At 38.0% G+C, this 15,089-nt stretch overlaps 1 protein-coding gene across 1 annotated transcript in view; it reads left to right on the top strand.

Annotated features, from left to right (window-relative positions):
• Positions 1 to 15,089, top strand: part of LOC101518180 (steroid transmembrane transporter SLC22A24-like) — a 44,123-nt gene that overhangs the window by 12,679 nt on the left and 16,355 nt on the right. Inside the window, exons 3-4 of the mRNA XM_004596883.2 lie at positions 4,552 to 4,706; positions 4,799 to 4,967. Coding sequence (XP_004596940.2) covers positions 4,552 to 4,706; positions 4,799 to 4,967 — 324 coding nt within the window. The remainder of the gene's footprint in view (positions 1 to 4,551; positions 4,707 to 4,798; positions 4,968 to 15,089) is intronic.

A 15,089-nucleotide genomic window follows, 5' to 3' on the forward strand; every position in this document is an offset into this window, starting at 1 on the left:
CAAAAACTGAAGAACAAAAATCACATAATAGTATCAATACACGCAGCAAAAGCTTTCAACAAAATCCAACACCACTTTATGTTAATAACCGTAAGCAAGGTAGGCACAGAAGGAACAATCCACAACATAATCAAAGCAATATATGAAAAACCCAATGCCAGCATCATACTGAATGGAGAAAAACTGGATCCCTTTCCACTGAGATCTGGAACAAGACAAGGATGTCCACTTTCTCCACTGCTATTCAACATAATCCAGAGGTACTCGCAGAGGCCATAAGACAACACAAAGAAATCAAAGGAATTCAAATGGGAAATGAAGAAGTCAAACTTTCACTATTTGCAGATGACATGATCCTTTACATGGAGGAACCAAGAGACTCAATACAGAGACTACTAGAACTTATGTGAGAGTTTGGTAGAGTGGCAGGGCACAAAATAAATGAACAAAAATCAACAGCCATAGTGTATGCAAACAGCTCCAAGATGGAAAACGATCTAGCCAGCAAGGTATCATTCAAAATAACAGAGAAAAGTATGAAGTATCTGGGAATAAATCTAACTAAAAATGTAGGAGACCTTTTTGAAGAAAATTACAAAATACTTAAAAAAGAAACTGAAGAAGACTTCCAAAGATGGAACAACATCCCATACTCCTGGATAGGTAAAATCAGTATCACTAAAATGTCTATTCTGCCAAAAGCAATATATATATTCAACGCAATCCCAATCAAATTACCCGAAACATTCTTCATTGAACTGGAAAAAATTATACAAAGGTTCATCTGGAAACATAAAAAGCCACAAATAGCCAGAACCATCCTGAAGAATAGGAAGTTAACAGGGGGAATCACAGTTCCAGACCTCTGGACATGTTATAGGGCAGTGGTTATCAAAACAGCCTGGTACTGGCACAGAGATAGAGAGGAGGATCAATGGAACAGAATAGAAACAACAGAAGGAAACCCACACAGGTACAGCCAAATAATCTTTGATAAAAAGACAGACAACAACCCAAACCTACTTCCAGAAACCTACAAACTTTAGGAAGATAATGTTAGAAACACCCTGCAAGATTTAGGTGTGGGCCCTGACTTCCTAAAAAGGACACCAAAAGCACTAGCAATCAGGGAACTTCATCAAAGAAGCTTCTGTACAGCAAGGGAAACAATCAACAAAGTAAAAAAGCAATCCACAGAATGGGAGAAGATCTTTGCACACTACATAGGTGATAGAGGGCTAATCTCCAGAATATACAAAGATCTCCAGAAAAACACCAAAACAAACAAATCACTCAAGAAATCTGCATGGGAAATGGGCAGACATGTCACAAAGGAACAAACCCAAATGGCAAACAAACATATGAAAAATGCTCAAGTTCCCTGGCAATAAGGGAAATCCAAATTAAGACATCAGTGAGGTACCACCTAATGCCAGTAAGGATGGCTCACATACAAAAAACCAACAACAACATTTGCTGGCGAGGTTGCAGGAAAAAGGGAACCCTACTCCACTGCTGGTGGGACTGCAGACTTGCACAGCCTATATGAAAATCAGTATGGAGAACACTCAAACAACTGAAGATTTGCATACAATATGATCCAGCAATAGTACTCCTAGGAATAGATCCAAAACACCTGCTACATGAGAAACCTACATCCACCCCCATGTTCATAGCAGCACAATCAGTAATGGCAAAAATTTGGAAGCAACCGAAATGCCCATCAACAGAAGACTGGATAAGAAAGCTATGATTTATTTACTCCATGGAATACTACTCAGCTATTAAAAAAAACGAAATGCAGTTCTTTGTGACTAAATGGGCCCAACTGGAAATCATTATGCTAAGGGAAATGAGCCAATCCCAAAAGGTTAGATACCACATGTTTGCCTTAATTTAAGTTGAAATCCTGTCAATCCAAAAAACTGTACCTGTAAACTGTACTATTATTCCAACCCCAAACAGCCTATATCTCATGCAATAATATATTGTGATGTAACCAATGAACCAACAATCAATGTGAGGCAGACTGTTAATAATCTACATCAAACAACTGTGAAATCTAATGCACTTTGAAGCCCCTAAGCTCGACAACGAGGAGGGAGAGCAGAGAAATGTTCCAGCTCCTTAGAATGTGTGAGGAACATGTAAATATAACCTAGCAGGAACATAACAGGTAACTCATAGACAACAGACTCGAAGCAATATTAGACAATAGTAAAACTACAGAGACATATAGGGGAAATCAAGAGTGATCCTGACAACCTCTTAATAGGAGGTCATATGCACAGAGCAGGGGGGACCCCAGAGTGGAGCAGGGGGACAGGAGGAGGCTTGTTTCTCAACCCTGGAGACTCCCAGATCCTCACCAAGGACTATCAGTATGGGCACCAAGGACTACATCCCAACTGCCAAGGAGACCACGGAGAACTGGAGTGCCTTCAGAGGCCGAGAACTCTGAGGTCACCCACTCCTGTTTGGATCTAGCTCATGGGATGGAAGAAGCCCAAATCCTTCCTCACATGATCCAAGGTCATCAGAACAACAGCCAGGATCCCAGAATGGTCCGCAGAAACAGAAGAACAGTAAACTTCCTTCGGGACTAGAGAGAGGAGTGTTCTCTGGTCCTTACTTCGTTCCAACTTTGGATCCCCACCCTCTCTGGCAATGACCATCAGGGTCACTCTAGAGCCCCCCTCAACCTCAGAAAGCAAACAAAAAATTAAAACAGATAGAGAACAAGGAAAGCTTAGAAACAGACAGGAAATGGTCAGCATTGTTCCACATATACCTTACTAAGTAGGACACAAAGATTGGTTACTCGTCACTGGGCTGTTGAGGATTTTTCTGCACACCCCTCCTAAAACTGTTCTGCACCTAAACTGTTGACAAATGCCTTGTTAGGGTTACAAGCCAGTTTAGACTATCCTAATATCTGCCAAGTTCAGCAAAATTATGCTTCAACACTAAACTGCTAAATACTAAAATGAAAATAGACACGAGACAGCTGAATAGTACCCTATAGCCATTTTAAGGTGTATAGCAGCCGGTTTTGTACATAAGCAAAAATTGAAATGTCAATCAAGTAGTCACAGGATGTGGCTCAGAACTTGCACTTTTTAGCATATTGGTTACTCAACACTATGTAAATTAATGCCATAATGTTTTAAATTTTTGTTGATGTTGTGTTGGGACCTTTAATTGATCGGGATGATATTCTGCCAGCTCTACCTTCAGACCAGAGATTGTCTCCCCAAAAAAAACATTGAATTTTTCTGGTCAATAAGATGCTGGACTATTTTTCTTGTTTTTTTCTGGATCCTTGACATATATTTTTAGATAATTTATTTGATATGGTCCCAAAAAAAGGCACTAATTAGGAGACACTTGCCTATTAACACTCCTTTTGTCGTATTCCATAGAGTTTATATTGGAATTGTAACCTCAATTGTTTCTAAAACATTTATTTCCCTTTTGATTTCTACTATGATCTACTGTAAATTTAAGAACAAGTACCTCAATGTCTATATATTTTCAGATTTGCTATAATTTAAGTTGTTAATTCCCGGCTTCCTTCCATTATACATGATATGTGCCATCATTTCACGTTTTTTAAAATTTCTTGAGACTTGTATTATAGCCTAACATATAAGTTGTCTACCACAAAGAAATTTCCATGCACTGATTGATAAAATATACAATCTACAGATGAAAGAAAAAAAAATACTCTGTAGATATCAGTTACGACCATTGGTTCAATAGCGTAGATTAGATTTGTTAATGATAATGATAATTTTTGTGTCAAATCAATCTATTCAGTGATGAAATTGGAGTGTTCCCATGGAATACTACCAAAGCATAAAAACAATGGAATCCTGTCTTTTGCAACAAAATGGGTGCAATCATCATGGTCAATGAAATAAGCCAGCTTGTAAAACTCAAATACCATGGTTCTCTGGTTTATGGTAACAGTACACAAAGAACAAAAGAATGTAATATACATGAGAAAAAATTACATTTTGTATTTGATTGTTATTTAAAAGATGTAATATATACCTTTATTTGAGCAGGGGATAAAAGAAAAACTCACATAGGATTCTTGTGGAAGAACAATGATTTATTTGACCAGAGATTGGTTATATGAGTATCTTTTTTGAAAAAGGCTTTGCATCAATTGCTCAAAGACAAACTGCAGATCTCTAAAATTCACTCTTCACTGTTCTAATCACAAGAAACAAATGTACTGTATTCAATTAATGCATTTGTATTTTTTTAAAAAAGCCTTAAGACTATGTCTCACGCTTTGATTTATAGTCACATGGTTTCATATGCAGTAAATCTTCCTGGTGATTGTTGGCTCACAGAGTGTTGATAGTGGTCTCATATAACTGAGGAATAGATCTGTGATTTATGCTGTTGAAAATTGTAGTATTCCACCAGGCTCAAATACAATGTTTGAATTGCTGAACATGTATCCTGAATTTCATGATATGTCATCTTTGTCAAGTTTCGCATATATTATATTTCTTACTAAGTAATCTTATTTCTTAGGTATGGGAGGAAGGGAGTGTACGTGTGGTGTGTTCTCCTGATAGCCATCATGGACACCTGTGCAGCCTTTGCTCCAAACTTCATCATCTTCTGCATTCTACACTTTTTGGCTGGGTTCTTTGTCATGACTGCTTTGACAAACTCTTACTTACTTTGTAAGTTGACAATTTGAGACATTGCATTTATCTTTTGAATTGGCATTGGAACTGCCCTTTGTCTAAAATTGTGTATATGGTGGCTTTTTCAGCAGTCGAGTGGACAGTGCCCAAATCACAAACTATAGTAGCAACATTGATGTTATGTGCCTACAGCTTTGGGCAGGGGCTCTTGGGAGGATTAGCTTTTGCCATTCGAGACTGGTATACGCTACAGTTGGTTATGTCTACACCATTGTTCATCATCAGCTTGCTTTCTGGGTAAGTACAACCCTAGGGTAGATTATGGTGATAACACACAAAGTAAATCTTGTCCATAAAACATTTATTTGGCGTAGACCTGACTGCATCCATGATACCCACAGAATTAAATAGAATATAAATAAGGAAATGGATGACACTTGGCTAGGAGTTGGTAGTCATCACTGTGGTTGAGATAGAATTATTTAAGAAATCATTCATAACAGACAATAATATGTACTGTGTCATGAAGCAAAGAGATTATTTGTTTAACTTTGTAAGGCAGAATGTGATGGAGATTGTATGGTGGCTCTTATACTTGTAAGAAATGTGGTTGACAGCAAGATGTCATTATTATATGACAGATTAGTGATCTGCCTAAGGAGGCATTTGAAAGCACAAGAAATTAAAGGACATTTCACTGGAAAGTCTGAGGCAGATTTTTAGAGATATTGAGAAGGTAGCAGAAATGTGGCATACATGGAGGCATAAAACAGCATTACAAAAGGGGAAACTAAGCACATAGTATTCAGAATCACAACTGTCAATGTTAGCCCTCAACCATAAGCAGCACTGTTTGATAGGAAAATGATAAGCAGGAGCCCTACATATTTGCTGTTGCTGCTATCACAGGCACTGAGGAATTTTGGTGGAGCCTCTTAGTTACCACATGACTGTGCTACCCCAGAGAAATAGGCCATTTAATAATATATTTTTACCCACATAAGTCTTGACTGAACAATGCCTTCTTGAATTTTCACCCACAGGGGTTTCTTAACTGCACCCAAAAGTCCTCCAACTCAATCCAACAAACCAGCTGAGTTAGCATATCTACATTCCTCAAGTCCCAGGCACCACCCTGGCAGTCTGCCTGAAGGCAGCACCCACTGAGATAACCTACAGAGCTATCAGGTGGCCCTGAATATCCTCTTTCAGACCCAAGAAGCTGCCAGGCCACCTCTTCTCCAAACCTTGTCCTACTGACCACCTGGCAGGGGATCAATGGTCACACACACTTACGCGTCTCTCCAGGAAGCACCATATTAGGTCCTCCAACACAGACTTGAATCTAGAAAGTAGCCACACAATCCATCCTGAGCAGTAGTGATAGCTACAAAAAGTGCAATGCCTATGACAGAAATTGACAGTTTGAGATTTGAATATTGTTTATGCCTTTCTCTATATGGTTCAAGAATAATGGTTTCTTAATAGAGTTGGATTACTATTTTTGGGGAATGTGATCATAAACAAAATTGAAACTATGTCATAGTAAGTATTTTTTTTTAATAAAGGAAAAGGAAGAGGGGTATGTTGAGTAATATAATTGTACTCTTAGAGCTATATATATGAAATAAATTATGCATTTTGCTATAAATATGAAATGTTCTCACTTTCTATAAAGAGATAATGCTATAGACAAAAATTAAAACCAAACTAAAGTATTAAAAATCAAAAATTTAATATTTCAAAAAGTGAGCAAAGATAGCTGAATAGAGTAAGCCTGCTTTAACACATGGAGAAGCATAAGCCAGGATGAAGTAGAGAGAATATGAACACTGGAAATAGAAAAGGACAGGCTAGTGGCAGATGGACACCTGGAGAGCCTTGGACATGGGGAAGCAGCAGAGACAACAGAGCAATGCCGCAGTAATTAGATACCCCAGTGGTGATGGGTGATCAGAAAGCTGTGGGCAGCCAATTGGGAAGAGAGTTCACCAGGAACTCAGGAGATGAACTCAGACATGGCACTGCCCATCCTGCTGATTTACATAGTCAGACAATGAGCAGAAGCAGAGTGACAGAACTCAAGCAGTTGGGTACAGGAATAGAGTGGGTTTCACAGCCTGGGCCACCAATAGTGCCACATCGGGCACCATTTTGTGTACTGAGGAAAAGGCTGTGTGGCTGGAGGGACAAAAGCCAGCTGCACATGTGATAAGCCAGGAGAGATCTCACTTCTGGCTCAACACATTGCACTGATCCAACAGGAAGGACAGTACCAACTTGGCATCTTATACCAAAGTAAGTCTGGATGACTGCCAGACCTAACGGCCAGCAGGTACTGACAAGACCACACCACTGACAGCCCTGTTATTTAGGACAGCTCATGTCTCCCTAAAAATGGGTCCCTGGATAAACTGCCAGGAGAAAGGATGAACGGTAAATGATGTGGCCACAACATGGGATCACAAAGTGTTGGGAGTGATGAGCCAGCAGATAAGGCTACAGACCACAATGGAAGCCAAGCACAACATCTTGGATCTGAAACTCACTGGAGCGAGTGACATGAGCGACTGCAAATGAAGAGCCAGATTCTGAATGCTATCAGAATAGTTGATCTATAGATCTGTGCGTGACGCAGCTTAAAAACTGCCCCTAAGGAGAGGAATCTACTAAACATAGTTGCAATGACAAAGAATAAAAGAAGAGGAAGGGGCACAAGGAATATTATTGACACCTCCTAAACAAAGGAGCAAAAGCCTTTGTCAAACTCTAAGTTAACCGAGAAAGACATTGAAAAATTAATTTTTTTAAGATTTATTCATTTTTATTACAAAGTCAGCTATACAGAGAGGAGGAGAGACAGAAAGGAAGATCTTCCATCCGATGATTCACTCCCCAAGTGAGCGCAACAGCCGGTGCTATGCCGATCGAGAGTCAGGAGCCAGAAACTTTCTCCAAGTCTCCCACACGGGTGCAGGATCCCAGGGCTTTGAGCCATCCTTGACTACTTTCCCAGGGAGCTGGATGGGAAGTCGAGCTGCCGGAATTACAACCGGCACCCATATGGGATCCTGATGTGTTCAAGACGAGCACTTTAGCTGCTAGGCCACTATGTTGGGCCCAAAAAATTAAAGTTTAAAATATCGTTATAAATCTTCTTAATGAGAAACACATACAGGAGCTCAAGGAATTTAAGGAGTATATTACACAGGAAATATCTTACACAGCAGCGATGAATCAAACTAAAGCTGAGATATTAGAAATGAAGAACAATGCAGCAAAATAAATTTTCAGTGGAAAGACTCAATAATAGAATGAGTGAGGCAGAAGAAAGAATCTCAGAAATAGAAGGCATCTCATGCAATAATGGAGAAACAATTAAAAAGCTGAAGAGGAACTGGTCAAGCTAAGAAAAGCATGCAGGAAATAAACGGCTCCAACAAAAGCCAAAATATAAGGGTTATGGGAATTCCCAAAGTTGCAGAAAGAGAAGGTGGTTCAAAGATATATTCAATGAAATAATCAATGAGAACATATCTAATGTGGAGAAAGAACTAGGAAATAAAACACAGGAGAGGCACATAACTCCCTATAATGTTAGCCTTCACTGTGACAAATCATAATGAAGCTCTCTTCAGTTGACCATAAGGAAAATATTCTTAAATATGCACGTGAAAAAAAACAACATACTGAAACCTCAATCAGGCTCACCGCTGACATCTCAGAAGAAACTCTTTTTTTTTTTAAGATTTTATTTATTTTTATTGGAAAGTCAGATATACAGAAAGGAGGAGAGACAGTGAGAAAGATCTTCCTTCCGATGATTCACTCCCCAAGTGAGCACAATGGCTGATGCTATGCTGATCCGAAGCCAGGATCCAGAAACCTCTTCCAGGTCTCCCACATGGGTGCAGAGTCCCAAGGCTTAGGGCTGTCTCAATTGCTTTCCCAGGCCACAAGCAGGGAGCTGGATGGGAAGTGCAGCTGTCAGGGTTACAACCGGCACCCATATGGGATCCTGGCATGCTCAAGGTGAGGATTTCAGCCGCTAGGCCATGCTGCCGGCCCAGAAGAAACTCTTTAGGCTAAAGTGAAAGGAGTGATATATTCCATATTCTAAAAGCAAAAAATTCTCATCCCAGAATAACATACCCAGCAAAGCTTTATTTGTCTTTGAAGATAAAATAAAATTCTTCCATGGCAAATAAAAGCTAAAGCAATTCTCATCTTCCAAACCTACCCGACAATTATTACTGAAAGAGCTTCTATTGATAGAGAAAAGGAATAGCACCTACCAAAATCAAAAGCAATCATACAAAACATTCCAATAAAGTGACAAAAGAAGACTGTATAAAACAATGAGTGAGCCATTGCTATGATGACAGGAAGAAATCACTAACTACGAATATTAGCTGTGAATTTAAATGGCTGAAATGCATCAATCAAATATCATAGAAGAGCATATTTTTGAAAATTGAAATCATACCACGTATCGTCTTAGACCATAATGCAGTGGAACTGCAGACCAACAAGAAGTCAAAGTAACCCAGAAGATATGCAATACATTGATAAATGAACAGTGGGTCATAGAAGAAATCAAAGAGAAAAATTTTAAAATTGCTTAAAATAAATGAAGGCATCAACACAACAAAAAACTATGGTATGTCGTCAAAGTAGTATTAAGAGGAAAGTTCATTTTTAATCCATGTTTATGTCAAGAAATTACAAAAGCACTATATAAATAAGCTAATCATATATTTCAAGGAGCTGAAAAAAGAGCAGCAAAACTATCCCAAGATTGGCAAAAACAAAGAAAGAAAGAAAGAAAGAAAGAAAGAAAGAAAGAAAGAAAGAAAGAAAGAAAGAAAGAAAGAAAGAAAGAAGGAAAGAAACCAAAATAGAGGAAGAAATAAACCAAGCAGAGCCCAAAAAAACAATACATAATATCAAAGTGACAAAAAGCTGGTTCCTTAACAAAAGCAACAAAATAGGGCCTGACACAATAGCTGAAGTCCTCACCTAGCATGCATCAGCATCCCATATGGACTCCAGTTAGTTATGGCCTGGGAAAGCAGTAAAGGATAACCCAAAGCTTTGGGATCCTGCACCCACATGGGAGACCCGGAGAAGGCTCCTGGCTTCAGATTGGCTCAGCTCTAGCCATTGTAGCCACTTGGGGAGTGAATAAGAATATCTTCCTCTTTGTCTCTTTGTCTCTGTATATCTGATTTTTCAATAGAAATAAACACATAAATTTTTAAAAACCAACAAAATAGATTCCTGACTAGCCCAGCTAATCAAAAGATAATTTTTAAAATGAGGGAGAAAACATGAATTTAGAGACTCAGATCAAGAAAATATGACCACAGAAAACTCAGACATACATAGAATAATCAGGAACCATTACAAGCAACTAGAAGAAGCCATAGAAGAAAAGGATAGATTGTCAGACACACACAACCTACTAAAGTTGAATCATGAGACAATTAATTTAAACTGATCTATAGCAAAGATGGAGATTGACTCAGTAGTTAAATCCTCCCAACAAGAAAAGCCCTGGACCAGATGGCATCACTGCAGAATTCTACCAAATTTTTCAAGAGGACTTACCCCAATTTTCCACAAGCCACTCAAAGCAATAGAAACGGAGATAATTTTTCCCAAACTGTTTTTGTGACGCGAACATCACATTAATCCCAAAGCCAGGCAGAGACATAACAGAAAAACAGAACTATAAGCTGATAACCCTGATGAACATATACACAAAAATCATCAACAAAATACTGCCCAACAGAATCCAACAATACATCAGATAGATCATTCACCCAGACCAACTGGGATTTATCCCTGGCGTGAAAGGTTGGTTCAACATATGCAAATAAAAAACGTGATACACCACATCAACAAATGGGAAACAAAAACCATAGGATCATTTCAACAGATAACAAACAAGGCATTTCATAAAATCCAACAACACCTCATGATAAAAGAAAAAAACCCTAGCAGGTATGCATAGAAGGAATATTCTACAAAACAATGAAAACAATGCCAGTATCATGCTGAGTGGGAAAACATTGTAAGCTTTTCCAGTAACATCTGCTGCCAGACAAGGATGTCCACTTACACCACTGCTAATCAGTATAGTATTGGAAGTCCCCACAGAGCTACTAAGCAAAAAATAAACTACAGCGAAGTCAAATTAGAAATGAGAATTTGAATGATCTCTCTTTGCAGATAACACTATTTACTACGTAGGAGAACCAAAAGACTTAATCAAGAACTATTGGAACTCATAACGGAATTTGGCAGGGGAGAAGGATACAAAATTAATGAACATAAATTGATAACACTGATATATACAAATAACTATACGGCTGAGAAATAGTTTCTAAGTACAGTTCTCTTTAAAATAGCCGAAAGGAATCTTCAATACCTTGGAATTAACCTAAGCAAAGGTGTGGCAGACACCTATGATAAACATTACAAAACATTTTAAAAAAACTAGAAGACATTAAAAGATGGAGAAACTTAGCATGTTCCTGGATTATAAGGATAGGCATCATCAAAAAGTCCATATTACCAAAACTAATATACAGATTCGATATGATCCCAATAAAAATCACAACAGCATTCTTTTCAGAAATAGAAAATATGATATGAAAATTCATCTGGAAACACGAGACCACGAATAGCCAAAGCTATCCCAAAGAATAAAAATCAAGCTGGAGGATTCACACTATGCTCAGTGAAATAAGCCAATCCCCAAAGGATAAATATCATATGTTCTCTCTGCTGTGAGGCAATTGTTATGCAAAATACAAGACCAATAGATGAAGAAGTAAACATGCAAGCACATAAATCCATCTAGAGGAACTGTGCACAGAGACTATCAAAACAAAAAATTAAGATACATTGCAATGTGCATGTCTATTCCCAAATAAAGACGGACTCCCAATGAAACTGTTTAATATAGATTGACAACAGGATGATGGATTTTCTATCATTGTCAATCCCTACAATATCAGCATAAAATTAAATAACAGGATGATGGACTTGTGACTGTTCTTGAAGAATTATACTACTATAATAACTTACAAACAAATTAGTGGAGAGAGGGGTATAGGACAATGGGGGGAAAATGCCCATGAGCCTAAGGAACTGTATCATAAAAACAATTAATTAGTTCATTTTAAAAATATGTCAAAAATACAGTTGAAAGCCTTAATAATAGATTAAGTCAGCCAGATGAAAGAATACACAAGCCAGAAGATGATGAATTTTTTTAATTTATTTCACTGATGAAAGAAAAAAATTTTTAACCTGAAAAATATGTTTGGAGTCTAAAGGATAACATAAGATGGCCAATGAATTACTGAAAGCTACAAATATTTTTATAACAAAGGAAACACTCAACATACTAGACAATTAATAAGACGGCAGAAAAATATTTTCAAACTATGTATATGACTAAGAATCAATATCCAGTTTATACAAAAAGCTCAATAAGCCCAGTAATAGCAAAACTAACACCTGGTAAGAAATGAGCAGAGGACATGAAAAGACATTTTTTAAAGGGTGAACATGAAAGGCCAACGGACATATGACAAAATGCTTGTGAATCCTAACCATCAGAACATTGTAAACAGAAGCCACAAGATTATGCTTCACTCCAGTTAAGAACAGTAATAATCTGCACATAAGAAAAACAACACCTTGTAGCCAAACTCTTACAAGTGAAACGAACTGCGCCCAGCGAGGTGGCCTACCAGCTAATATCCTCCCCTTGAATGTGCCTGGATCCCATATGGGCGCCGGTTCAAATCTCGGCAACCTCGCTTCCGATCCAACTCCCTGCTTGTGGCCTCAGAAAGCAGTCAAGGATGGCCCAAACTTTTGGGACGCTGCAGCCCCATGGAATACACGGAAGAAGCTCTGGGCTCCTGGTTCCTGCCTTCGGATTGGTTCAGCTCCAGTCGTTTTGGCTGCTTGGGAAGTGAATCACAAGACAGAAGATCTTCCTCTCTGTCTCTCCTCCTCTTTGTATATATGACTTTGTAATAAAAATAAATCTTTTATAAAAAGTGAAATGAACAGAATACAAAAAGTAGCAATGCATAAGAATAAATAACGACATTATGCATTCTTTTTGACCAATTTTCAGTAAAGTTGTTAACGAAGACAAAAGGGGCTATAAAATCTACAGCTACTTGGAATGCAAACATTAGGAATGAATAATTGGTCATTAAATGATAAGTAGAGAATTTAAACTTTTCCTTGAGGTTGATATGAATAAAACATATCACACCTTACTGGATAAAACAACACTAAGAAGAAAGGTTACAGCAATAAGTTCCTACTTGAAAAAGTAGAAAATTTTCACATTCTCAGTTGTCAAACATAGTGATGTCTCTGAAGGATCTAGAAAAGTAAGAACAAATAGTGTAATGGGACTAGCTACCGCGTGTAAAGTAAGAATTTTGTGTGGGATCAAGTTGTAGGTGCTCTACTTCAATCCAGCTACCTCCTAATACACCTGGGCAAGCAGCAGGTATGGCCCAAGCACTTCTCTCTGCCTCTAATGGGAGAACTGGATATAGTTCCAGGCCTTAACCACCCAAGAGAGACCAATGACTGTGTTAGCCGTCTGGGAAATTAACCAGTGAATAAAGTTCTTTCTCTCTCTCTCCTTCTCTTTCTCTCTCCTCCTCTCTCTCTCTCAAAGTTTCTCTCTCTCTCTATCTCTCTCTTTCTCTCCTTTGTTTTCAGCTTCTGTGCAACTGTGTTTAATAATACAATAAACTTTTTTAGCTTTTTTTTTTAAGTTGCTTTTTTAGCATTCAATGAAATGCAGTACCATACAGTGGCGCCAGCATTTCATATGAGTCCTGGCTTGAGTTCCTACTGTAATACCTCTGATCCAATTTCCTGCTAAAGGCTGGAAGGGAGAAATGACTTCAGAACACCTCTGAGAGACCTACAAGAAACTCTTGGCTCCCAGCTTTGGACTGGCTCACAACAGATTGTTGCAGCCACCTCGGGAATGAACCTGGGAATGGGAGATATCTCTCTCTTTCTTACTTTCAAGTGAAAGTAAATAAATCTTTTTCTTTTTAAAAGACATAATTGCTAAACTGTTACCTAGAATAATTAAGAAAAAGACTCATACCAATAATCAGAGATTAAAAACATGTCACTGATGATACTAGAAAAATATGATAATCATTAGAAATTATTCTGAATAACTCTATACCTACAAATCAGAAAAGCTAGGAGAAATTGAGAAGTCTGGAAACATAAACATACCACAGATCAATCATGAACATATAGGATACCTGAACATATCAATAACCATTGATGAGACTGAATCTGTAACAAAATATTTCCCAAAAAAGAAAAGCCCAGGACAGAATAACTTCCGTGCTAAATTCTAAAATTTTTTTAAAGAACTAGCACCTATTCTTCTGGATTGAGAGGTGTAAAGAAAACCTTCCAAAGTCATTAACAAGGGCACCATTATCTTGATTTCAAAACCAGGGAAGGACACAGCAAAAGAAAGAAAATTGTAGATCCATGACCCTGTTCTCTCTGATATAAGGCAACCTTCACACAAAACGCAAAATCCCCGGATACATGGTTAAATATGCATATTCATATATTCCTCTAGAAGAACTGTATAAGATAGACTACCAAACCAAGAAGGAGAGATACAGTGCATCCTTCATCTCTACTCCTGAATAAAAGATGGATCTCCAATGAAACTGTTAAAAATATCTTGACAATAGGATGCCAGACTCTCTACCACTGTCTGTAACTACAATGTCATGATGTACTTAAACAGCAGAGTGTTGGACTTGTGACTGTTGCTGAAGGGCAATACTATTGTAATGACACAGGGAATAACAGTAAGAGGGGGTCGTTGGGTGGGTACACGGAGAAACCTCTGAGCCTATGGAACTACAGCATAAAAAATAATTTTTTTTATTTAAATGACCTTGGTGAACATAGGTGCAAAAATTCTCAAAACACGTTCTAGCACCTTGGTGAAGTGAAATCTATCCCAAAAATGCAAAGATGCCTCAACATATGCAAATCAAGAGACATACCACATCAAATCAACCAAATAAAGGAAGATGTGTATAATAATCTCATTAAATGCAGAGAAAGCAACAGACAAAATACAGCGTCCTTTCAAGATGCAAACCTTAAACACAATGAGTATAAGAGAAACCTGCCTCAGCTGAGAAAAGGCTTTAAAAAAAAGCCCAAAGTCCATCATTTTGAGTTGGGAAAAGCTGAATGCATCTTGATTACTGTTTGGAACCCAGTAGAAATTCCATTCTTCTTACCCTGATTCAGTGTATCACTGAAATTTTTAGCAAGAGCTATTCAGCAACAGATGCAAAAAAAAAAAAAAAAAAA

This window comes from Ochotona princeps, chromosome 4 (assembly GCF_030435755.1).
Source record: "Ochotona princeps isolate mOchPri1 chromosome 4, mOchPri1.hap1, whole genome shotgun sequence".
Lineage (NCBI taxonomy): Eukaryota > Metazoa > Chordata > Mammalia > Lagomorpha > Ochotonidae > Ochotona > Ochotona princeps.